The 26,940-nt window shown below is 42.2% G+C and overlaps 1 protein-coding gene and 1 long non-coding RNA gene across 4 annotated transcripts in view; one reads left to right on the top strand and one right to left on the bottom strand.

Annotated features, from left to right (window-relative positions):
- LOC138803174 (uncharacterized) overlaps window positions 1–6,756 on the top strand; it is a 44,605-nt gene extending 37,849 nt beyond the window's left edge. The window contains exon 3 of the long non-coding RNA XR_011364888.1: window positions 6,582–6,756. This is a non-coding gene — a long non-coding RNA (uncharacterized lncRNA). The remainder of the gene's footprint in view (window positions 1–6,581) is intronic.
- LOC138803173 (tubulin polyglutamylase TTLL11-like) overlaps window positions 1–26,940 on the bottom strand; it is a 236,386-nt gene that overhangs the window by 170,680 nt on the left and 38,766 nt on the right. For all 3 annotated transcript variants that reach the window (XM_069987004.1, XM_069987001.1, XM_069987003.1), the window contains 2 exons: window positions 25,202–25,298; window positions 14,418–14,551 (listed from right to left, as the gene is read on the bottom strand). In XM_069987004.1, coding sequence (XP_069843105.1) covers window positions 14,418–14,551; window positions 25,202–25,298 — 231 coding nt within the window. The remainder of the gene's footprint in view (window positions 1–14,417; window positions 14,552–25,201; window positions 25,299–26,940) is intronic.

Genomic DNA, 26,940 nt, shown 5'->3' with positions numbered 1-26,940 from the left:
TGTATGTCTAGGCTTAATGTCAGAATTAAATAAGAAAAGTATACAATATATTCATGGATTATAACCAGAACATATGATATATGTCCCATAAATAGTGTTTTTATGATAACTTAAGTAAATATACAATAAAAATAATTACAATTGAAAACTGAATGAAGCTATGCATGGTGGTACACATCTGTAATTTCAGCTTCCCAGAAGGCAGAGATATGAGGATCATCGTCTACAGTTAACCCAGAAAAAAGCACAAGACCCTTTATAAATGGAAAAAAAACCCAACAACTAAAAGAAAAAGGACTGGAGTGGGGGGCATAGAGCTCTTGCTTAGCAAGTGCAAGGCCTTGAATTCAAACTCCAGTACAAAAAATACTCCAAAATACCTACATATATATTGTGAGCATTATTAGATTAGATTGCATGAAGTAAATGTCAATTTTAAGATCTTGATAATAACACTATGGTTATGAAAGACAGTATCCTTGTATTTAGGAAATAAACACATACATGTTTAAGACAGAAAGAACATCGTGTGCAATCCAAAAAGAGACAGAGAACAAATGCTGTAATACAATGTGAACATTTGGTGTTGAATGAAAGATATGTAGGAATTATTTGTATAATTCCTACAATTATGTCAAAATGAGAAAGTGTAAATAAGGCATTAGATCAAAAAGCAAAAATCCATTGTAGCTGAACAAATATTCTTCTAATCTTTCTAGAAGACACCTGAGGTTATTTGAGGAGGGAGATGGGGACATGTGCTTGGGTGAGAAGAGAATGAACAGTCCATGAACTGTCATTAGTAAGGCAAGAAAATTCGATTATGCCACCTTTCTACACCCACATCTTGCCTTTCATGGGGATTATCAAGATGCAATTACATCAACAAGAAGTTGAGCACAAAATGGAGTCAATGAGATTTCTTCATTTCTTTGGAGAAAGAAGGTACAGCCAGAACAATTTTCCTAATTTCCTTTTGAAACCAGTGCCAGAGTCAAGGCTAGCTGCACTGTTTTCTTGTAGAAAATTAGATACCTCTACTCAAGTGACTCAGGTGACATTGCTAAGAACTTTTGCAAAACGAAACGAAAGGACCAAAATTGAAGGGTGAAAGATGACCTTTTACTCGAGTGGGGAAAGCAGAGTTTTTTGACCTTTAAAATTCTCCCTCCCAGAAAAAAGTGTTTACCTCATTTCACTTTTTCTTTTTTAAAAGCACTGGTGGCTCAAACCTGTTATCCCAGCTACTCAGGAGGCTGAGATTTGAAGATTGAGGTTCAAAACCAGCTCAGGCAGGAAAGTCCATGGGACTCTTAGCTCCAATTAATCACCAAAAAGCTGGAAGTGGAATTATGATTCAAGTGATAGAGCACCAGCCTAGAGTATAAAAGCTCAGGGACAGCATCCAGGCCCTGAGTTCAAGTTCCAGGACTGACACAAATTAAATAAAACAACAAACAAATATAAAGTTTGCCAGTAGAGAGACAAGAGAGCAGGGAAGAAAAGTTTAAGTTAGAGCAATAACTCCTTGTATCAGTGTTCAAATCAATGAGATAATAGTTGTGATTTTATACACTACCTGTATTTGAGAGTAAATGAAGTTTAGAAAATTAAACAATAGGGGCTGGGAAGATGGCTCAGTGGTAGAGCGCTTGCCTTGCAATGCATGAGGCCCTGGGTTTGATTCCACATAAACAAAAAGAAAAAAGCCGGAAGTGGCGCTGTAACTCAAGTGGTAGAGCCCTAGCCTTGAGCTGAAGAGCTGAGGGACAGCACCCAGGCCCAGAGTTCAGGCCCCACAACTGGACCAAAAAAAAATAAAAGAAAAGAAAAAAGAAAATTAAACAATAAAGCTCCTACTTTTAGAACCATATTGAACAGAGATATCAAGGTTGAGGAGGCGAGAACCAAACCAAGTTGAGCCAACCCAGGATGCAGCCCAGCCCAAATGAAGTCTTCTCTCTTTTTCTCTCCTAAATGATCTATCATCAAGTAAGGAGATAATTAGTCTCAAGAGTAGATTTTTATAAAAAGTTAAATAAATCCTTTTTCCACAGTCCTCTAAAGCCAGAAATATCCAGAACCCAAAGTGTGCTTAGCATCAGCCTAAATTTCCATCTAAGATGACAAAACCTCTTCCAGTATTTCTTTCATAAACTTGCTGTGGGGTCCTCTTTGTGGTTGTCAATGAGGAGAAAGCATCCCAGGCCCCATGCTTATTAGGGAAAGCAGAGCAGTAAGGGGACCAAGTGTTGTGGTTCTCACAGCAACCTTATGCTGCCACAGATGAGGAAGCAAAGGCTGTCTAATTAACTTCACGTAAAGCACACATATTAGAAAATAATGAAAGGAAGGCTTTCTGTAAGTCTATACCAGTTCCAAACGCTGGGCTCACTGTTGCTCAACATAGAACACTAGCAAACACATGTATAAGAAGGACCCTATCACTGAAGAAAAGAATATATAATTGAGAGGGCCAAGTGATCAGAGATCCAAGGGCCAAGGTGGCAAAGAAGTTGGAGGAGTGGGAAGGGGCATGGAAACTGCCTTTGGGCTAGGCACCAGTGACTCACGCCTGTAATCCTAGCTACTCAAGAGTCTGAGGTCTGAAAATCGTCGTTAAAAGCCTAGCCTCAGCAGACAAATCCATGGACTCAACTCTAGTCATCCAGCAGAGGTATGACTCAAGTGGTAGAGTGCCAGGCCTTGAGAGAAAAAACAAGCTAAGCAAGAGCATGAAGCCCCTGAGTTCAAGCCTACAAAAGGAAAGAAGACAAAAAAAGCCTTTGTGGGTTTGGTGCCATAGCATCAACATGACACCCAGAAGCCAAGTTTGTCCCCTGGAGAATGGCGGGAAGGGCATCTCCTGCAGAGGATGGCATAGGCCCCAGTTGAGAAGGGTAAAATAACCCTTGGAAAAGAGGAGGTTTTTCTGATGGGCCATTAGAGGAACCCCACAAGGACATCTTGGCAATTAGGCTGCAGAAATGTGCAGACATATTGTTGGCTACTGGCCCCAAAGGAGGTGGGAGGGAGGTAAGGAGGAAAGGACTTCTTGGGGTTGCACCCCAGCCCAGCTTGAAATGCACCTCTCCAGGTGCAGCTGTGTGTAGCCTTCATTATCAGCTGCCAAGCTGAGCTCCAGGCTTCTCTGACCCCAACATTAGCAAAATGATGGTTGATTACCTCAGGCCCTTTGTGCTCTACTGAAACAACAGAAATTTGTGCAGAATGTTCACTCTAACTAATTTAATGGAAGTCCAAGAGAGCCAGCCTTACAGAATTACAAGAGAGTCGAATGCAGACACCAAAACAAAGGTGGGCAGGCTTCTCCTGGGCCTTTGCAAGCAGCAGGGGGAGGAGACAAGGTGACTTGGTCAGCATCCCACATCAGTGAAGAGGTGGAGCCAGGACTTGAACCCGTCTCCTGATACTGGATTACTGTTTCGTGAAATGATGGCTAGGAGCTTCTCCTGCCTCCTCCATCTCCCATCCTTCCACCTCATGTTACTCTGGTCCCCAGCACTCCAATCCACCACAGCCATCAATCTACCTCCTTTGGACCACCTGTATTCTTTGCTCCATGGTCTCTGCTCTTGGAAGCAAAGACTTCATCCGCTGTCTTTCCAGTGCTAGACATGGAAAGAGCCACTCAATAAATGTCTGAAGACACTAAAGGAGGTTGTGCCTGAGTCAAAAGTATGGGACTAAACCCTGTTACACGTCTATGCATGCTGGATTGGATGTTTAAGTACCTGGACTTCAGCTGATCAAGAATAAAAATTAGGTGCAAGTGGTTCATGACTGTACTCCTAGCTGCTCAGGAGGTACAGATATTAAGAATCACAGTTCATGAGACCCCATTTTAAACCAATAGCTTAGCACAGTGGTACACACTTGTCATCCTAGCTACAGAGGTCAGCATAAATAGAAGGATCACAGTTGAGGCAAGCCTGGGCAAAAGGCAAGACCCCAACTCAAAATTAATCAGGGCAGAGTACAGTAGAGGTACTCCCTAGACACTATGTTGAAAATGAACTATACAACTTGTGGATGGGACAGGAGGAAAAAACTGGGAGAGAGTAAGGAGAGGAGAGACTTGTGAAATGTTAACCCCTCTGTGTATCACTTTTACAACAATAATAAAAAAAAGCTAAGGAAAAAAATAACCAGTGCAAAATAAAAGGGCTGGAGGCATGGAGTATCTAATGAAGCACCTGCCAAGCAAGTGAGAAGCCGAGTTCAAAACTCTGTACTGTCAAAAAAAAAAAAAAAAAAAAAGGAATAAAAGAGTGTGACATAGAGCCTTCTGCAGGCATGCATGAATAAATGAATGAACACTCTTCTAGCCCAGAAACACTCAAGGCAGGGGCATTTCTAATTTGTTGGGCACCCTTAGTTCTTAGTATTGGTGGGTCTTGGGAAAAAACAGCCCACACCGAGGGAGAATATCTGAGCCTGTTGGTAGTCACCAGGCGCATGTGCCTGCATTTCCCATGTGTAGCTTGGGAGCTGGTGCTGGTGTCCCACACTGAGCAAGGACAGAAGCGGCCACGTGCGTGAGAAGCACTTGGCAGGCAGCAAGGCACTGCCCAGGTGCCCGCTGTCACCTGGGCGAATGCATGAGGACCTGAGTGCACCTCTCCTGAGGTTCCCGGGCCCTCATCTTTGGGGAAGCACACCAGCTGGTAAGTGAGGGGCAGGGGAACAGCATGAGACATCGCAGCAGGAGGTGAGGTTCTATTTTTGGCAACAAAGGCAATAAAACAGGGAGCAGATGGGGAGGTGAAACCCTGGCTCCTATAGAAGCTGTGCCAGTGGCTTTGAATTATCTGCCTCCTCCTGACAGCTGGATCCCCCTCTGGCTTCTGTCTCCTGTCTTTTACTAGCTCTCCTCCCCTGCCCCCCCCCCCAACCCTGGGCCATGGCCTTGGCCTATGCCTCATAATCAGAAGACATGCCATTCTCCGTGTCTGCCCCATGCTTGCGGAGGACGCTAAGAGCTGTGTCTGGGTGGAGGTGGGACAGCATCCAGGAGAGGCTGGAGAGTGGCAGCGTGGGGATCTCGCTGGACGCACAAGTCAGGGTCAGGCCATTGGCTTCAAAGAAGCTAACGTTGACCCCTCAAGAGACAAACTTTTTTGTTTGTTTGTAAAGCAGCACTCCCAGTTTGAACATCTTGCTGGGAAGATGTTCCACCACTTGAGCCATGCTTCCAAATTTTAGTTAGGTTTTCAATGTCGTATTTTATCCCGGGGACTGGACCACATCCTCCTATTTGCATTTCCTGAATAGCTGGGGTGACTGATGACATGCAAGACCACGCCTGACTTTTTTAGTGTTTAAGGACTTGCCAACTTTTGACCTAGGGTTTGACCTGAAATTCAGTCCTCCTGATCTCTGCCTCCCAAGTATCTAGGATGACAGATGAGAGCCACTGATGCAAGAAACAAAATCTTAGCATCTACATATTCATTGAGACTCCAATTAGGCAAATAGACTTGTGTTCCTGCTATGTTCTGGGCACTGTGAAAGACTCTGAGAACATAATGATGAATAAGATCTATCTGGCCTTACAGGACAAGAGAAAGGGCATTAAATACAGTCAGTAAGCTGTGTAGTAGATGTATCATGAAGAGAGAAAACATTGTGCTTATGAGGACATGCATACTTTTGAGGCCTTGGGTGGCAGAGTACACTGTTACAGAGAAGTCAGAAGCTTAGATTTAGTAAAACTGTGCATGTGAAAAGAAAGGAGCCTTGAGGGTGGGGGACACAAAGGAAGAAGATGAAAGAGCTCCCCTTCCAGCACACAACAATGAAGCCAGCTGAAATTATTTTAAGGAAAAGGGAGTGGAGCTAAAGAAATGCATTTGATTGGGTACATTGTACAAAACATCCCAAAGAAGCCCCTTTATGCCACTAATTCAGGTAATAAAAATGGAGGAGTTGTGGTGTTGATACTAAAGACATGGACTACGGAGGAGCCCCATAGAGAAGGTGGCAAACATGGAGGGGGGATTGCTGTGAGGGCAGGACTTTGTAAGGTGTGTGGAGGAGTTCAAGCTCCATCATTTCCATACACCTTTGGAGTCTGAATCAGCCATATCAGTATGTTGTGGTCCTGGGGGAGATGAATGGGAGGAATTCGCTCACCAGAAGGTCATCTGACAAGTGTGGAATCAGGATAAAAGCATATGTACTTCAGATTGTGGGGTTTCTTTATGTCTCCACTCTGACTCTGATAACGCCGTATTTTCCTGGTTTCCTAAACTCAGTGGAGAGCATTGTTTTCAGGGATATCTGCAAAAAAAATGTGTCTCATTCAACTTTGAGGAGCTGAATCACCAAAAGCTAACTTAGGATGGTAACTGGAGAGGAAAATGGAAGGCCTCAGGCTCCGCCAGTCCCCTCTAAGAAACTGAAAAACATCATTGAACTGGGGTTTTTTTTTCTTTTTTTTCTTTCTTTTCTTTTTTTTAAGCTTTATTCACTGAAAAATTCTTCTGCTGAGAAATACAAACTTTCACCATTATAAATACTGTTTTGATAACAACACTGTACTTTTCTCAAATACCCAGATGGAAGACCATATGCAAAATAAATTCCAAGGAGTTTTTTTGACTGGCCATCTGCTGGAGTTGGAAAGAAAGCCTGCCTCTTTTTCTACTCTGCAAAAATTTCCACTGAGAATCCTACTTGCTTCAGCGTGGTGCCACCTGCTGCTGGAAGCTGGGTACCGATATTGCAAATGGACACAGGGAAATGTGGGTCTCTCTCTCTCATGAAATAAACTGAATCTCAATTAATATGGGAAATAAGCTACAGAGGGTCACATTTTCCATTCACAGCTCTTCTGGTTGGTGTAAGGAGTCACAAAGCAAAGTGCACCTGTGTGTGATCATGCATACACACGTGCGTGCACACACACACACACACACACACACACACACACACACACCTGAGACATTGTCACGACATTGTTTACCCACATAATTAAGTTCTTCGTCTCTGATAAAGCTTCGTGGTTTGGCTTTACCTGTCAAAAAGTGTAAAGGCTCTCTTTCGGTGTACTTTGAGGTATCTATCTGAAGAAAATGGAGGCACTGGTGTATTAAGATACTTTATGAGAGTGTTCTCTATAACATTACTTGTTGAACCAAAAAATGTAAGGGCTACTACATGCCTATAAGGAGGGAATGACTTTCAAAGTTATGATGAATATGATGCAGTCCTGACCTGCAAAGGTATCTAAAATATACTTGGGGGAAGGGGAAATGCAGGCTAAGGAACAATAATGTAGAATATAACCTTTTTTTTGTTAAATAAAAATCTGCGCTGGTTATAGGGATTCATGCCTGCAATCACAGCTGCTCCGGAGGCAGAGATTGGGAGGATCATGGTACAAGGCCACCCAGGCAGTCAAGTTAGCAAGAGCCCTGTCTGAGCCAATAAGCTGTGTGTGGTGGTATGTGCCTGTCATCCAAGCTGTTTGGGAGGCATAAATAGGCATACAAAGACCCTCCGTTGAAAAATAACTAAACCAAAAGGGCTCGGGACTTGGCTCAATCAAGTGTCAGAGTAGCTGCTGAGTATGCTCAAAGCCTCAAGTTAAAAAATATATACCTTGGGGCTGGGAAGGTGGCTCAGTGTTTGCCTTGCATGCATGAGGCCTTCCCTGGGTTCAATTCCTCAGCACCACATAAGCAGAAAAAGCCGGAAGTGGTGCTGTGGCTCAAGTGGTAGAGCACTAGCCTTGAGCTAAAGAGCTGAGGGACAGCGCCCAGGCCCAGAGTTCAGGCCCCATGACCAACAAGTAATAATAATAATAATAATTACATACCTATTACAACGTGTGGTTGTTCATACAGAGAAAAGGCTGAAGGATATCCATCAAGTGTTGAAAGTGATTTCTGAGAAGTGGGGATTTTTTTCAGTTTTTACAGTTTTACTCAGATGAAGTCTAAACATATTCACACAATTACAGATTTTCAGTGGATCTTTTTTATGTTTTTGAGAAAAAGTTTTACTATGTAGCCTAGATTGGCATGGAACCCATGACCTTCCTGCTCCAGCCTCCCCCATACTGTAATTACAAGCATAAACCACCGCATCTAGCTAAGTAGTTTTAATAGCCTCAAACTGCAATCAACCCAAATGTCCATCAGTAGCTAAAGATATAAACAAACTGACACCAAGTTCTAATTGAAAACTCAGAAATTAACAGAATTATTGACATATGCTACAAGAGTCAATCTCAAAATAATTATGTTGAGGGAAAGATGCCATTCCAAAAGAGAGAAAGCCCCTTCCATATGAACCCATTTATCTAACATTGTAGAAATGGAAAATGAGAGCAGATCCACAATTACCTATTGTTATGAGAGAGGGACATGAAAGGAAATCAAGAAAGGACTGAAAAGGGTCATGAGGAAACATTTGTGGGATAGAGATCACCAATTTCTTGATTTTGATGCTAAGAATGTATGTATATATATATATATATATATATATATATATACACACATATACATTCATGTGTTTGATATTATTTGATATGTATATATCAAATTACTTCTTTAAAATATATGGAGTCTAAATATGTTGAAAATGAACTATACAACTTGTGGGTGGGAACAGGGGGAAAAAAATAGGAGATAGCAAGGGAAAGGGTAACATTGTTCAAAAAGAAATGTAGGGGGTTGGGGATTTAGTTCAGTGGAAGAGCGCTTGCTTGACAAGTACAAGGCCCTGAGTTCAGTCCTCAGCTCTAGAAAAAAAAAAGAAATGTACTCTTTATATGACTTATATAACTGTAACCTCTCTGTACATCACCTTCACAATAACAATAAATTTGTAAAAATACATAGAGTCTATTGTAGACCAGTTATATCGCAACAGAGCTGTCCTTTGAAAGGTACAAGACAAAACGGCTATCTATACTAGTACAGCACCTGCCTTGCAAGGTGAAGCCCTGAGTATTGCCAAAAAAAAAAAAAAAAAGTCTCCCCAGGAGATGCTTAATGATCTTAATGATTATAAAGAGTAAAAAAAATAGTAACTTCATAGTAGAGGAATCTAGCAAACACTAAGTGATCAACATGACAATGACACCCTGAACCTCTTGACATGTGACATTGTGGGGTATTCTTGCCAACAATGTGTCATCTGAACCTACTCGGGAGAAAAAGAAGGCTGAAAATAATCTGATCTGTGAAATTTAAGGGTCATTTTCAAAATAAATAAATGACTGGTGATACTCAAGAGAGCCAAAGTCACAAAAGATAGACAGGTGGAAGAACTGTTACCACTTAGCGAGGACCAAGGAGAAATGCTGGCCAGATGAGTCGGGATCACAGCATGGGTGCTGTACCAGAAAAATTCACTAGTAGAACAAGGAAAATCCCAGTAAGCTATATCATCTAACAATGCCACGTCAATGTTCCTGTCCCAGTTTGGGTAATTATAGAAAATGCTAACATTGGGGAAAAGTATACAGCAACCAACATTGTACTATTTTTTGTAACTTTTTGTTAAATCTAGAATTATTACACACAAAAATTAAGTTTTTAGATAAACAAAAGCTGAGGAACATTGTCAGCAACAGACCTGGACTGCACCATGGAAATTCTTTAGGCCAAGGGATAATACCACAAGAGAGAATTCTAGACCAATGCAAAAGAATGAAGAGCATTATGAATGGAAAGTTTATCTAGGGAAAGTATAATAGACATACTTGGCTTTGTTTTCTTTTTTGGTGCCAGTGCTGGGGTTTGAACTCAAGGCCTAGGCATTGTCCCTGAGCGTTTTTTCTCAAGACTAATGCTCTACTACTTGAGCACAGCTCAACTTCTGGCTTTTTGGTAGGTACTTGGAGATAAGAGTCTCATGGACTTTCCTGCCCAAGCTGGCTTTCAATTACAATCCCTAGATCTTAGCCTCCTGAGCCACCAGCACCCAGCAAATATACTTTTTTTTAGCTTCTTTAAGATACTTAACTTTTTTTTAACCAGGTGTGATTAACCAACACCTATAATCCCAATACTTGAAAGGCTAAGGCAGGAAGACCATGAGTTTGATGCCAGCGTTAAGTATGTATCAAAATACAAAGAAGGAAGGAAGGAGGAAAGGAAGGAAGGAAAAGGAAGAAAAAAGAAAAAGGAAGGAAGGAAAAATTAACTTTTCAAAGCTTAAATAATAAGCATGTGTTGTGGAATTAGATGATATATGACAAGAGCATGTATGATGTAGTAAAAATAGATGCATGCTATAGTAAGGTATTTAGATTTTGCTTGAAATAACAACAGGTAAATATGCTAAGCTAAAGACATAATTTAAATCTTAGATTCTAAGTCCTAAGACCAAAACTAAAAAGATAAAAGTAAAATCTCAAAATATTAATTAAAAAAGAAATGGCCAGGTGTTAGAGGTGAATCTTAGGTGGTATTACACACTAAATATAAATGGACACACTAATTAAAAGGCAGGGATTGTCAAGCTGGATAACAGGCAGTAACTCAAGTGCAGGCCAACAAGAAGCACTCTTTAAACATGAAGACAGGGTGGAAGTAGGAGAAGGGTAAGCGCTATCTTGTGCAAGTACTAAGCCAAAGAAATTTGGAGAGTGCCATACTATATCAGACAAAGCAGACTTCATGACAGGGAAAGTTACTTTATAAGAAAGTCAAATCATAAAGCTACACACAGAGCTCCAAATTACTTGGTGGAAACAGATGTAATGAAAGAGAGAAGCTGGAAATTTCACCATCACTCAGTAGGTGGTAGAACATGTAGGTAGTACGTAAGAAAAGAAAAATGGGATGCTCCCAAGAGCCAACTTGCCATAATTGTTGGTATGCCAACAACTCCAGAACACAAATTATTTTAAGTGCACGCAAACATTCATCAAGATAGGCCGTTAGAAAAATTGTTATTAAATGTAAAGGGATCAAAGTGATGAAGGATGTACTTTTTGATAGGCATGGTGAGGCACACCTATAATCTCAGGTATATGGGAACCAGGAATGGAGATCGCAGTTTGAAGCCAGGGTAAAAAAAAAAGAAAAAGTTAATGAGACCCTATTACTCAAAACAAGCTCTATGCGGTGGCATCCGCCTGTAACTCCCTCTACACCAAAAGTGGGAGTAAGAGGATCACAGTCTGAAGCCAGACCAGGGCAACAGTGAGACCCTCTCTGAAAATCAAACTAAAGAAAAGGGGCAGGAGGAATGGCTTAATTGGTAGAATGCTGCCTGAGAAAGTACCCTCCCCTCAAGAAAAAGAAAATAGTGCTTGATATTAATTAAATTAGAAATCAAAAACAAAAATTACTTGGCAAGCACTCTACCACTGAGCCACCTTCCTAGCCCAAGAATTACTTGGAAAATCTCAAAATTATTGTAAAATTGAGCAACACATTTCTAAATAATCCAAGGCAAACCTTAAGGGAAATTAGTAAACGCTCAAACCAAATGATAATGAAAATGTAATATATACAAATTTCTGAGATGCACTCAAAAAGAATACTGCAAACTTTATTGCTTAAAGTTTAAAAGTTAGTAATTCTATGTTGGCTCCTTTAAAAGCTGAGAAAAAGAAGCAAATTAAACTAAAAAATAGAAAGAAGGACATTACATTAAAATAAATCAATGATTAAATGAACAAAGAAAATAAAATCATAAATGGATTCTTTTAAAAGATTGGTAAAACTGATAAATTCTTAACTAGACTGTCACTTCAAAACAGAAAAATTACCACTTACCAAAACAATATTATTTAAAATATTTTGATGTCAAATGAGATAAGACAGTCTAATTCTTTGAAAGGCACAAGTTAACTGTATCTACTAGAAAAAATGATGCTACAACTTCACATATTCCTCAAAAGAAAGCCCAGGCCCAAATACATTTAACAGTAAATTCTTTTGAACATTTAATAATAGCAAAACTTGCAACTAAGTAGAGGAAAAATACTTGCCAATTCTTTTAACAAAAGGCATACATTAGCCCCACACCAAAACCAAATATAAATGTTACATATCAGCTAGTCTTATGAACACACATACAAAATATTAATGTATTGCAAAGGGGGTTCATCTATATATAAAAAGGAGAATACCTAAATGACATTTATATCAAGAATGCACCATTTAAAAGATCATTCAATCAACTCATCACATTATCAAAATAAAGAATAAGTCATAAGATCAATTCAATAAACACAGAAGAGGCATATGATGAGAATAAGCATCTATTTATGACAAGAACTGTTTGCCAACTGTAAAACTGAAACTCCTTTGTGTAACTAAAGATTTTTTAAAATAAGCTTGGCAATTTCCTACAAAGATAAATATACACATATAACATGACACAAAATGTCACTTCTGGATATTACACAAAAAAAACCCATCTAGAAAATAACTTACATAGTCATGGCAGTTTTATTTTTAATATCCACAAACTGGAAATGATCCAGATGCCAAGTGGATAAAGGAATTGTGATAATTCCTATACTGGAAAGCTATTCAATAATAAAGAAAATACAGATAACTGAGACATACAAAATGCATGGATGAGTCTCAAAAACAGCATTCTAACATGAAAAAACTCAAAAGAGCACATACCATATAAGTCTACTTATCTAAACTTATTTTTTGTGTGTATATGTGCGGTACTGGGAATTGAATTCATGCCTCCTGTTTACTTGGCAAGCATTCCACCACTTGAGATGTACCACCAGTCCTTTTACCTTTTTGCTTTTGTTTCTTTTCAAATATGGTCTGGCAATAAAAACTTCCCTTGGGCTGGCCTTGAACTTCCCTCTTCTTGAACGTTACAGGTTTGACTTTCGATGATTGACAATCTTATTAATTCTATTAGATTTTTAATGTGTACTGATACTATTGGCTTGAACTCAGAGCCTCACACTCTCACTTGGCTTTTTTTGCTCATGGCTGGTGCTCTACCACTTGAGCCACACCCCCACTTCTGGCTTTTTGCTCATTAATTGGAGATACAAGTGTCTCAAAGATTTGTCTATTAGGGTTGGCTTCAAATCATGATTCTCAAGTCTCAGCCCCTTTAGTTGCTAGACTTATAGGTGTGAGCTACTGGCATCCAGCTCTTTTAATTTTTAATACAGTTGGAGCTACCTAATTAGCCTTGCTAATAGACATAGATAGCTGTGGACCTGGGAAGGAAAGATATTCTGTGGAGTAAAGCCACAGAAGTAAGAGATTGGAGAGAGCACAGAGAACAGCTAATAGTTATTTCTTAAATTAACTTTATTGGAGCATAATTTACATGCAATGAAATGCACCTGGTGTAAGTTAATAGTTGGATGATTTAAAAAAAAATGTTTACAAACCCATATGACTGCTGTCTCCTGGAGTGCTTCCATTTAAAAATTAGTACTTCAAGCTGTTTTGTGTGTAGTAAATCATAATTTTATTATAGGTTTTGTAGTTCAACATTAAAACCAATATGAAGACAACAAAACATATGAAAACCACAGGCCTACGAGTCAGTGCTAGACTTAAGGCTTATTTCCTGAGCAGGTCATTAAATTTTCCAAAGCTTCATGGACCTCATCCATAGAATGGAGAGATCTTTAAAACAACAACAACAACAACAACAAAACCAAAACTTGCCATAAGGTTAGTGTGAATATGAAAAGTAATCATGCTTCTAGCCCAATGTCTGGAACACAGTAGGCCCACCCAGAGATAACTGCCTTGCCATAATTAGACAGACCTTTGTTGCACAGAGACCCCGCAGTTCATGTTTATGGTATGGGCTGCACATCTTGCCAAAGGATGTGAAATCATTCTAAATAGTCTGGTAAGAGACTAAACAGAATAGCAATTTTGAACTCTTCTTCCCTACTTCTTCTATTTCACAATCAGTGGCAAAAACTCTGAAGGATTCCAAGCTCAAACACATTGCTTATAAGTGCCGCAGGCCGGGCATTTCAGAATTGATTCTGGAACAAATTCAACGCAGGACTCTTGAAGAGACTCACTTATAGGTTGTCAGACTAGTTCCCTAGCCTTTAGGCAAGAGCCCAACACCCTCCATCTTATACCACTGAAAGTTGGGGCATCCCTCTCCTATGGTTTTCCCAAATGGCCCCATTGTGGTGTCCACCTGCCCAGTCTCCATGTTCTACTTCTGGTATCACTAAGACCTGTCCTCTCATGGCAAGACCCACTTCTTCAGTGGACTTACCTGTCACCCTCTCACCCTCCCCATTCAACTCTGCATACTTCCAACACCCACCGTATACCCACGAGTCCCCCTCTTAATCAGGCTCAGCTTCCTGGGGTTCCTTCAGCCCAGCTCCTCGCACACAGGACTCAGGATACAATCAGTCACAAGCACAAATAATTCAGGGGTCATGGGGACAGAGTGCCATCTACCTGAGCTGTGAAGAGCTGCAACTCCTCAGGTAGAATCCACGAGCGAGGGTAGAAGTTGTACTCTTCGGGGAAGAGGGTCTGCATAATTCTCACAGCTCTGCTCAGGGTGATTTTACGCACCATCTCTGTCATACCTGGAGAGGAGACCAACCATCAGGTTTGAACAAGCACATGTCATCATCTACAAAGTGGGCATTATTTGGGATCTTTAAAACCATCCATCCACCATGGCCACTTTTTAAAAGCAGTATTTACAATAAGTATGAGTTGTTCCTCACAGTAGTGGCTCTTTGGAAAGAGCTACCAGAATAGTGAAAGAAGACAGCATTCATTATAAAAAATGAAGCATCCCTTTGAATAGATGGGTTTTCACCCAGTTTATCATCTGGCTGCCATTTCAATAGGTAATAGGCACAAGAAGAATTTCTATCTTGCACTTAAAACTTAACACCCTCTTTAGTTGGGGGCTAGCACACATATTTCTGAGATTCTTTCTATCTTTTACTCTAGAGAATATTATCTAGTCGACTCTGGTGACATGATGAGAAACTTTATTAAGTTTCCAGGTTTTAATCTTTCATGAGTATTGAGGTATAAAATAGAAAAACACACACAAACACCTTTCAGCATAAAATCTGTCTTCTTGGATCAAGGACAGGAAATGGAAAGGCTATCAAAGCAAAATTTATAGTTTGGGGTGGGGAGAATGTAATTCATAGGAATTCTTAGTTCTAAGTACTTATATTGACATTGATCAGCTTTCATTAATTTGACCAGAGGAAACTGAAGTGTCTCATCTAAAACATACTTTAAGAAATAATGGTGGACATTATTTTTGTAACATCATTGGTATCTCTGGCAAGCAAGGAAACAATATTGTTTATCTTAGCAAATTTTAAGAAATAGGTTAAAAAGAACTACAAAATTTAGCCTGCTTATTTAAGGCTAAAAATGCATATTAAAAATAACCTGTATCCTGAAAGAGATTAAAGTGGTCCATGACTGTCATTAGAAATGAGCATGGCACAATTATCTCTAATAGAAATTAGAGTTCCCCATAGCTTGGCATGCCCAATCATCACATGTTTAAAATGGCCCCAGTCAGAGATAATGATGTTTCTCTTGACCCTCATGTTCAGGAATCAAATGAACATCTGAGAAGGAAGATTAGAATTACAACTTCTCCCTTCCCTTGGCGTATCAAAAAGCTCAATAAGGGCTTGAAGTTGTGGCACAGCAGTAGAGCACCTGTCTAGCAAGAAGTTAACACTTAACCACTCTAGCACTTGAGCCACAGCTCTACTTCCAGACTTTTGGTGGTTAATTGGAGATAAGAGTATCATGGACTTCCCTGCCCAGGCTGGTTTCAAACCACCATACTCGGCTTCCTGAGTAGCTAGGATGACAAGGCATGCGCCTGGCCAATGGTTCCTTTTGTAACAAGCATCCTTAGTTCCCCACTGCTAACAGATCTGGTTTCCAAGTTTACCTTTGTGTCTCTAGGAAGTTCTCCACTGAAAGCAGCTAACTTCAATTGTGTCCTAAAGGCCAAACGCTGCCCATCCCGAACACTGCCTGCCCTCTGGCTGTCAGAACCCTGCTTGAAGGAATGTCTGATATCTACTAGTCACCAAAACAGCCCCCCACCCCCTGCCCAGCCCAGCTCTGTTTCCCTGCAGGGCTATCAGGAAAAGAATGCAGGCAACTCACAAGATTTGCCATAGAAGCTACTGTCATTCCTGCCTCTAGCCACTCAGACATGGATGGGAGAAGTGGCGGCATCTTATGCCACATTCCTGCTGGTCAGGACTGGCCTGTTCCCTTAGCAGTTGTAGCACCCAACCCACCCAAGGTATCCCCTCTCTCGGCTCTAGAGCTAACTATCTGGTCCTCTCTGCTAAAACTTGAACTTGACTTTGTGTACCAATCATGTGTTTTTCTGAGGCTCTATGGCTTCATCCTCCATTTCGGTCATCTATCTTTTACTCCTGGGGACTGAACGGCTGCCTGAGCAGCACATAGAGCTGAGGTTTTGTTTTGTTCTCGTCAATGAACCTCCTCTTTTCACCCTCATCTATGCTCCCTCTAAGTCTACCCAAAAGGTAGATGTAGGGAGCCGAGGCGAGACTCCGCCCACTCCCTTGCAGTTTTGAGGATTACCACTCCAGACGGTGCTTGGCGGGACGCCTGGGCTGTGCGCGTGCGCGAGCAAGGTAGTGTCCCCAGCCAATCCCATGACACCTGGTGACGGTAAAAGGCAGGCGACCAACAATAGAAAAGACCCGTGTTCGAATTCCCTATATAAGCGGCTGTATTACGGGTGCACGCTCTCTCGCGCCCAAGCTCTCCTACAACTAAAAGGCTCTCCAATAAAGCGTGATCTGAGAAGACTCCTGGAGTGGTGGTCGTTTTTCCTCGCTGGTCGAGTAGGCGGTCACTACAACTGGTGCCGAAACCCGGGAACGAACCTGGGACGGGACCCGCGCGAGAGGCCGAATTGGAGCCAGAACTCAACACGCGGAGAGGAGACGTTGGTAAATATCCCCCGGTATGCTGTTCACTGTAGATTTAGATATTTATTGGTTGCTTGCATTGCTTCTTCCCTTGTGGCTTGTCTTTTTGATGGTGCGCACTTGCCTCGAGGAGGGAGGGTTTGATTTAATCCAGGAAGGACGCAAAGTACTAACGCAGCAACAGGATAGTCTATCAGAGTCAGTATACAGTAATGGGGAGGAAAAGAGGCCTAAAAGAAAAAGGGAAAAAAGACAGAAGGATCCTAAAGAATTGAAGCGAGAGGGGCTGCAGCCCTCACAAAAGGAGAAGGGTTTTAGGGAGGGGGTCTCAAGGAGACCTCCGTGCCCTTCTTTAAAAGCAAACCGGTTCTCAGCCCTACATGTGGAAGGGCGGGACCAAGAATATAGTAATCTTGTGAGTGACTCAGAGGAAGAAATGTTAGAGGAGGAGGGAGAGCAGCTCGATCCAGCTGATAGTGAAGAGTTAGAAGAGGCTGCGGCGGAGCACGTGGCAGACAGATATGGAGGGTGGCGCCCCCTAGGGGTGGGAGTACCGCAGCAGCCAGGGAGAGGAAACGGAGCTGCCCCTCACCCGTCGGCCCCCCTGCCGTGCCCGCCTGCAGGGAAGAGTCACTTTATAAAAGGCAGCACCTGGTCGCCGTTAGCGGCCGCTTTTCCAGTTTTTGAAAATCCCATTACTAATGAGAGAATTCTTGAGCCGGTTTCCTACTTCCAGCTTAAGGATTTAGTTGAGGCAGTCAGGACTTATGGAGTGACGGCCAATTATACCACTGCCTTGCTTCAAAGGCTAACTATTAATGCTATGATTCTGTGGGAGCAAAAACTGTTCAATATTTTCCTGAATTAGTGGCTAAACAGGCAATTTTGATCTGAAAAAAATAAAAATAAAAATAAAAAAAATAAAAATAAAAAATAAAAAAATAAAAATAAAAAAAAGCAGGCAATTTTGGGTATAAAGTATTGTTTAATGCATTTTGCAAAAATTCCAGATAAATTAATTATTCCATATACCCGTGAGCAAGTTGAAATTTTAGGTTTTAAGTTTTGCCTTTTTTGTTTTGTGTTGTGTATTCTACTACTGACTAAATGGTTCTAAAATACTGGGCATATCTATGCTAAAATTTTCATCACATCTAATGAGTTTTGTCATTTCAGAATATTTGTTGGTCAATTCTTGATAAGAACCAGGTAAGCTCTACTTATTCTACTTGATCTCCATGTTGCTTTAATTGAAAATAATAAAGGGCTTTTGTGGCAAAGATTTCAGTTCAAAGCCAGCTCGGGCTAAAAAATCCCTAAGACTCCATCTCCCAGCTAAACTCTGCAAGTGGTACTATAACTCAGTGTGGTAGAGTGCTAGCCTTGAGCGGAAGCGCTCAGGGACAGTGCCCAGGCCTTGAGTTCAAATCTTGAATACCAACTGGGACAAGCCATCCCAGCAACGAGCACCTAGACTCAGCCAGTCTAGGGAACAAGGGAACGTGGAAAGGAGTAAGAGGAGATGATGTCACATCAGCTACTTTGTGCCTGCCCTTTCAAAATTAACCTGAGCCGGGAGGTCAGTAGAAGTAAGAAGCCTGCCCATCCAATGTCTATACCTGTCTACCTATTAACTGAACTGTGATTTATATTCTTGCCTTTGTCACCTGAATTCTCTACCTAGTCGCCAGATGTCAGAAGTAACTAGGGACATTTCTACCAACATTTTCAGCCCCAAGTCCTTCCTCTTGCCATTTATTTGCTCTCTAGTTTTTTTTTTTTTTTTCCAGCCCCTCAATGCTCATGAGACTTCTCCAGATTTCATCTAAGGACTCACGCAACCAAGGGACAGCTGCTGTTCACTGCCTTCTCTGGGAGGAGACCAAATTCCAGCCTTTTACCCCTATTGTCGACGCCCCTTGTCAGCAGGAAGTAGCCAGAGAGAATCCTCGCCCTATTTCATGATTATTAAAAGGCTGGAATGTAAGGTCCGCTCCTGGATGGCGAGCAAGTTGAAATTTTAGCAGCCACAATGGATATGTGGGCAATTCTTGTTTGCTCATTTCCAAATGTAATTGATAATCATTATCCTAAGCATCCTCTGCTTGCCATAGTTAACAAAAATTTAGTGTATTTTCCTGTTGTCACTTCAAAGGAGCCCTTGGCTGATACTCTAACCATCTTTACGGATGGATCAAAATCTGGACAAGGTGCCTTTTTTGTTCAAGGACACAAACAGCCGGTAGTTTTTAATTTTCGGCCGAATGTCCCACAGGCTGTTGAATGTTTAATTGTGCTTGAAGTTTTTAAAAGATTTGATCAACCTTTTAACTTATTTTCTGATTCATTATATGTTGTAAATGCCGTTGCTTCTCTTGAAGTTGCTGCTTCAATTAAGCAGGCCAGTACAATTTCTAATGTTTTGTTACAGATTCAATCCCTTATCTTTTTTTTTTTTTTTTTTTTTTTTTTGGGTCCGGTCGTGGGGCCTTGAACTCTGGGCCTGGGCGCTGTCCCTGAGCTCTTCAGCTCAAGGCTAGCGCTCTACCACTTGAGCCACAGCTCCACTTCCGGCTTTTTCTTTTTGCTTACGTGGTGCTGAGGAATCGAACCCAGGGCCTTGAGCATGCAAGGCAAGCGCTCTACCACTGAGCCACCTTCCCAGCCCCATCAATCCCTTATCTTAAACAGAAAACATCCTTTTTATATTGGACATATTCGTGCCCACTCTATGTTGCCGGGCCCGATGGCAAAGTGTAATGATTTGGTGGACCAGGCAACTCGGGCTATGGCTCTGGTCGCTGCTGATCCTGTAGAATTGGCAAAAGACTTTCATAGATTGTATCATGTACCTGCTAATACCCTTAGGAAAAGATATAATTTGTCCAGGCATGTGGCAAGAGATATTGTTAAAGCCTGTAAATCTTGTGTTACCTTTCTTCATCCTCCCCATGTGGGGGTAAACCCCAGGGGGTTGAGACCAAATGCCCTATGGCAAATGGATGTTACTCATCTGACGGAATTTGGTAAGTTGAAATATTTACATGTGTCTGTGGACACCTTTTCCGGTGTCATTCATGCCACACCTCTGGCAGGAGAAAAGGTGTCTCACGTCAGAATACACTGCTTAGAAGCTTGGGCAGCTTGGGGAAAGCCCCTTAGACTCAAGACGGATAATGGCCCTGCTTATACTTCCCATGGTTTTCGCGCCTTTTGCGCACAAATGCAGGTTGCCCACACCACCGGATTGCCCTACAATCCTCAAGGACAAGGTATAGTGGAAAGAGCTAATAGAAGCATAAAAGAAATGCTTCAAAAACAAAAAGGGGGAGTTGCTGAGTCCGCGTCCCCCAGGGAAAGACTTTCTCTTGCGCTCTTTACCCTTAATTTTTTAATTCTAAATGACAACGATTAGTCTGCCGCAGATCGGCATATGACAAGAGACTCCATGGATACTAAAGACATGGTTATGTGGAAGGATGTTATTAATAATAAATGGTATGGACCGGATCCGGTAATAACGAGATCCAGGGGAGCTGTTTGTGTTTTTCCACAGAGTCAAGAAGTACCTCACTGGGTGCCAACGAGACTGACCAGGCCGGTGGAGACTGCAGAAAAACCCCCTCTTGAAGATGCAGCTGATCTTCTTGCTGTTAGCAACAGTGCTAATAGCAATCCCTGTGATAGCTAAACCAATGATGCTGTGGGCTGTCACAATTTACTGACTGGATTGCCTCTGCGGTGTCCTTTGTCAAAGAGCGGGTGGGAGTCGGAATGTTTTTAGCCTGCTGCTTGGGAGGATGCGTGGTCTGCCTATGGTTGGTCTGTCGCCTTCGAGCCCAAACCAGAAGGGACAAGGTTGTTATCTTGCAAGCATTAGCCGCTTTGGAGAGTGGATCCTCACCCCAGATTTGGCTGTCGGCCCTGAGAGGCAGTTAAGCCTTACCATTCTGCATAGCCTTAGCACCCCGAGGGATCAGGGGATCCCATTGCACCGGGACAGGTATGCAATTTGCAATTTGGGACAGGGTGCCAGGCAAGTGCACTGCACTTGAGGGTACCATCTCCTCAAGAAGAGCATGCTGGGTAGCAAGTGGGTTGATGCCCAAGATCCCACCTCTGCAAAAAAGGCATCGGACGGGCCTGGTCATCACTGGGGAAGGCGCCCCTCAGGCGAAGGCCAGTGCAAGGTCCTCTCATTAATGTCTTAGACAGAGGCCCAACCTCTACTCTTACCTGTTGCCATAAAACAAAGAAGGGGGAACTGTAGGGAGCCGAGGCGAGACTCCGCCCACTCCCTTGCAGTTTTGAGGATTACCACTCCAGACGGTGCTTAGCGGGACGCCTGGGCTGTGCGCGTAGTGTCCCCAGCCAATCCCATGACACCTGGTGACGGTAAAAGGCAGGCGACCAACAATAGAAAAGACCTGTGTTCGAATTCCCTATATAAGCGGCTGTATTACGGGTGCACGCTCTCTCACGCCCAAGCTCTCCTACAACTAAAAGGCTCTCCAATAAAGCGTGATCTGAGAAGACTCCTGGAGTGGTGGTCGTTTTTCCTCGCTGGTCGAGTAGGCGGTCACTACAGGTAGACTCCTCCTGCCTGTAAGGTGAGCCCACTGTCCAGGGTCTTGCTACTTACTAACAGGCTCTATGGAGGCTGATTGACTTCCTAAGTTTCTCAGTAAGGTCTATCTCTAGATGTTTCTGCAGCAGCTGTTCCCTTACTGGATGGAGAAACTAACTCAGGCTGAGCTTCTGACACCATGGGCATGCTTCCTGAGGTCTGAGTTCTGTCTGCTACCCTGGAGATGCAAGGCCTGAGGGTCTTACTGAATTGGAATCAACCAGGAGACCAGTCCTCAGGTTTTCCCACACAGCCCCATCAAAGCAAAAACAGACTGAGCTATATGTATTTGGAGTACTCTGTAATCACCATTGATAAAACATGCTACAGCAAATATTTTTTTGGGATTCACCTCCTCTTCCTTTGTTCCCACTGTTACTAATTAGTTCATCTTCAGCCTGGGTTCCACCTCGTAGCTAAACCCATTTCCTCCCAGCCTTTCTGCCACTGCCAATGTGACCCTCAGGATGATCTTTCTGAAAGACAAGCTGACCTGCGCTATTGTCTCATGTAAGTGTCTCAGTGGTTCTCAAGCCCTTCTGGCTACGACAGTGATGTGTCAGGCCTCTGCTTGTCACTTCATTGCCCCATTCATCGGGTCCACTTGAGACATCCTGTGTCACTTGTCCTTCACTGCATGAGCAGCATGCACAAAGAATTTCGTGCCTTTGTTCCCTGATTGGCACTTGGGAAGGGGGCGGGCACTCATTCCTGGAGGCTCAGCTCATAAGCCAATTTTCTTCAGGATCTCTTACCCTGCCTGACACCCACACAAAGCTGGATCAGGTTGTGTGTCCTTGCTCACTCAGGACTCATAGGTACTCCAAGCTACCTCTGGAGTCACACTAACATCGTGCTTTATTCTCTTGCGCACCTTTCTTCTGGTCTTTCTGTGTCCCCAGAGCCCAGACAGCTAGCCAAAAGCCACAGATGCCTCACTGAAGCTCTACTTCATCTACCCTGGACTTCCAAACATCTCAGACCACGGAACTCAATAATTAACTGTTCTTTAGAAGCTGAGAATCGATCGTTTGGGATTATCTTAAAGCAAAGACACAGCTAAGATATTTTTATAGTAAGTCTTAGCTCAGTTAAGATACAATAATGTGTTTTGAGCAAAGAAATTACCCAAATAAAACCTAATGTGGTGACACAAATAAAATATATTACATGTGTATGTATACCCAAAAGTTTTTTGTTTTGCTGATACATTCACCAGAACTTATTATGCTAAGTTATAGACCATTCCTGGAGAATGCATTTTCATACTTATGGGATGAGAGACACAAGAAAAACTTGGATATAACTCATATCAAAGAACAGAAGGTTCTGGAACTACCCTGGGGCTGAGGCTTGCTATCTGTCATAGGGTAGAGGGTGTGCAGTGCTGTGTGTTCGTTGAGAGGATCTAAGGCCTACTTGTTGTACAGCAGATCAATTCCTATTAGGAAAGTGGAAAATTACATGTTCCAGTCACTGGCATGGGGAATTTGGGAAGGGGCCAACTTGTTTCTTTGGAATGAAGATTCCTTTATCATCGTTCATAAACCTATTCCTCTGGGAGTACTTCTTTCTATATTTCTCCTTTGTTTTCCTAGAGTAGAGCCATAGCTGCTTCTCACCACTCTCCACCATTTAAGTGATTTCTTTGGAAGCAGATGGAAAAAATGTGGAAGAAGCCTCATGTTTGAGGAACTCTTGTTTCCAATTAAAGAGTTGTTCTCATCTAAATCGCGTCCTCCCAAATCTCAGGAAGTCTTTTTAGTGGCATCAGGAAGAAACCTTTCTCTGAGCAAGAGCAGCAAGGCAGAGAAAATAGCATTAAAGTGGTATTCTCTTAACAAAACCCTTTCTCCTCGTCTAAGAACAACTTTGACCTTGGGGTAACTTCCATCTCTGTTCCCTTGGAAACCAATAAAGGTATACGGCTCACTGTGTTATTCCACCACAAAGCACATAGTTCAAATGACTCCTGATTGGTAATACCTGGTTGGAAGCCATAGCTCCAGGCTTTCGTGAGTGTGGTGAGATGTGTTCTTGGAGGGAACTTGAAAGGTGGACTGTGGAGCAATTATGAGAGCTACTGGCTCCTATGCTGCACCTAAGCCAAGGCCGACATGGATCCTGTCTCCTTGTACCTGATTTTTCACTCTAGGTCCAGAGACTAGACCCTGAGATTGTTACAAATACTCTACTGAAGAGATATGGCTGATACTGACTGGAAGATAAGCTGTGTTTCTTGATCATGCATCTTCTAAATGATTATGAGCTACCTGTTGCCTACGGCAGCAACTTGGAAAATCTCCATGCTTACGTTGAAAACCACTGAGCAGAGATGGTAAAACTAGCCAGTGTATGACCTACAGGTACTGGGTTTCCTGAGCGAGGTCTTCTTAAAGATATAATATAGAATGCCAAAGAAAAGTGAGGAAATTAATGCTCTCTTTTGTATATAGATGACATTATACTAAGAAAAACCATCTCTATTCAGCCAACTACATGCTGACATATAAAAAGGATAAATACATTTAAAGTTGGGAGGAAATATAAAAGATAGGCACATTGTTATTTTGGCGGATGAGGGATGAGATTCAGGGTGATGTTCCCTTTAAAAATGTATTATACCAGGGCTGGGAAGGTGGCTCAGTGAAAGAGTGCTTGCCTCGCATGCATGAGGCCCTGGGTTCAATTCCTCAGCACCACATAAACAGAAAAAAAAAAAAAAGCCGGAAGTGGTGCTGTGGCTCAAGTGGTAGAATGTTAGCTTTGAGCTGAAGAGCTGAGGGACAGTATTCAGGCCCAGAGTTCAAGCCCCACGACGGACAGAAAAAAATATATTATACCATATTCTGTGCAGTAAAATAACTAAATATAAGACCCTGTGGGTGGAGAAACTTAACCAAGTATTTCCTTCTCCCTAACTGTCCCACTACCCCGAACCTCTGACTTCACATAGGCATGAACAAAAGCAATGAAAAATAGTGACCACAGCAGGAGGAGGTGACAGATTTAAAAATAGAACTAAAAAAAAATTGTTTGTGAAGGCTGAGGTGTAGAGAGAGGGATGTTCGGATGTGTTGGCAGTGGCAATTTTCTGGTGAGTGCCTGTGTCGTTATGTACTAGCTGGGGCTGCCTATAGCCCAGGGCACTTAGAATGCAGACTAGAGAATTTGGTTTTGAAAATGGTTATCTCCAAATATGATCATTAAAGAGGGGGGAACTGATACTTCCTTTATAGGATACGTTCCTAGAATCATAGTTCCCATGGGAGGAATGTTCCAGTTCATTTGGAGCATATGTATAGTTTCATCACTAGACCCCCCCTATATTATATCTATAACCTAACAAGTGAAAAATCATATTCTCCCACCAGTGGAATTAGACCAAGAAAGCCTGTCTCAATGTCTGCAAAAGCTAGTCTGCACTCTTGAAGTCCTGGGAGGCTTAAGTCCTGATTATCTCTGTGCTAACTTTCCTCCCATGACAACAGCAATGCAGCAGAACACACAGGCAGCAATTCCCAATTAAGAGTCTTCAAGTTTGAGCTCAACACACTGTCATGGGTTGTTTTTTTTTTTTTTTTTTTTTATAGATGGTAGAAACACCAGAAACACTTTCAAATGTCAACATTAACAGCAGATACCTGGAAACTTGTTCACTTGACCAGAGAATATGTCATTGTCATGAAATGAAACTCCATGCCAGTAGATGTCACAAGGCAAGCGTCGGCCAAATGGAAACTAGAAAACAGAAAAACAATGTGATTAATTAGCGAGGCAGTGGTAGCCCATGCTTATCATCTGAGCTATTGAGGAGGCTAAAATCTGAGGATCAGGATTCAAAGCCAACCTGGGCAGGAAAGTCCATGAGACTTTTATCTTCAATTAACCACCAGAAAAGTAGAAGTGATGCTGTGGCTCAAAGTGGCAGAGCGCTGGTCTTGAGCAAAAGAACTCAGGGACAGTGCTCAGGCCCTGAGTTCAAGTCCCATAATGGACAAAAAAAAAATGTGATTAATTACAAAAGGGATAGTGACCATAGTGGGTGTCCACTATGTACAATTCCTAACACCCGGCACACGACATGATTTGGTTCTCATAATGAGCATGTTAGGTAGATGATACAGTCTTCCATTTGTAGATGAAGAAACAGATTCAGACAGGGTTGTCACATACACATGCCACTGGCTTTACAAGCACAATTTCATTTCAGTTCTCGTAGCTAGATTCTAATGGAATATTCCCTTTTAGCTAATTAAAAATATGAGGCTATAGAAAATAGTTTGACATGCCTTAGGTAGCACAAAGTTTATGGAAGGGGAAGAATCAGGGTTTGAATCCGAGTCTACCCAAATAAACGCTTACCTCTTTCCCTTTCTTTGCAAATTGAAACTCTCTACCCATCCCTGAAAGAATGAGCAGAACCTCTCCCCCCTCTCCCTCACACAAGGGCAGGATATACCCCCAGTGCCTAAAACAGTTCCTGGAACCCTACAGTAGAGACTTTTTGCATTAATACATGAACAAGTTAAGAGGGGTCATCTGACTCAAGATGAGATAACTAGATTCTGTCTTCCAGGAATTTGGAAATCTGAGATGCCAGGCAGCCTCAGCTGGCCCTTGAACTGGAGCAATAAAAAATATAAAAAGCCAGAGCTGGGCAGCTGGAGCAGCTATGTACAAAGAGAAGCCAGTCTGCCAAGAGAGAGAGAGAGAGAGAGAGAGAGAGAGAGAGAGAGAGAGAGAGAGAGAGAGAGAGAGAGAGAAAGAGAGAGTAAGGGGGGGAGGTGAGCCCATGTTGCCTGGAGACAGATGGAGAGGCCTCTGGTCCCAGGGCTTGCAGTCCCATGAGCTGGCTACCGCTTCTGCCCTTGGGTCCTATAAAATAGGCTTGCATCCTGAGAATATCTTTTTGGGGTGTGCTGAAATCCTCTTTGGCACAAGCTGCAAGGTTTCAATTATTTGCAGTCAGAAAAATCCTTCAGTGAGACAGAAAGGTTTGTTCTTTCCACTCCATCCTGGTGCCTCTTCGAAGTTATTAACACGTTCTGCATTTACAGAACATGTTGTGTAAATTTGCATCTCAGCTGACCTTGTTAAAAAGGGAAAGGGAGAACATGCTAGCTCATATTTAGAACTTGCTTGTTAGGAGTCCAAATGAAGAGAAACGCCAACACATTAAATAACATTGTTCAGTTTCCACTCTAAGACAACAGTTAATCTGAATTTTTATCTGCTCTTAAGTTGAGGGGTTAGGTTCCGGTAGGAGGACATGGCATGACTAACGAGATTCCGGTTGTGACTCGGTGCTATCCAATAGTTTCCAAATTAAAATGAAGGCGAACAGACTCAAGCCCTTTAAATCAGCTACACCATTTCAAAT

Source organism: Dipodomys merriami, unplaced genomic scaffold (genome assembly GCF_024711535.1).
Source record: "Dipodomys merriami isolate MVZ:Mamm:240054 unplaced genomic scaffold, mDipMer1.0.p SCAF_336, whole genome shotgun sequence".
NCBI lineage: Eukaryota > Metazoa > Chordata > Mammalia > Rodentia > Heteromyidae > Dipodomys > Dipodomys merriami.
The sequence above is the reverse complement of the archived record's forward strand: the minus strand, read 5'-3'. Positions and strand labels throughout refer to the sequence as shown.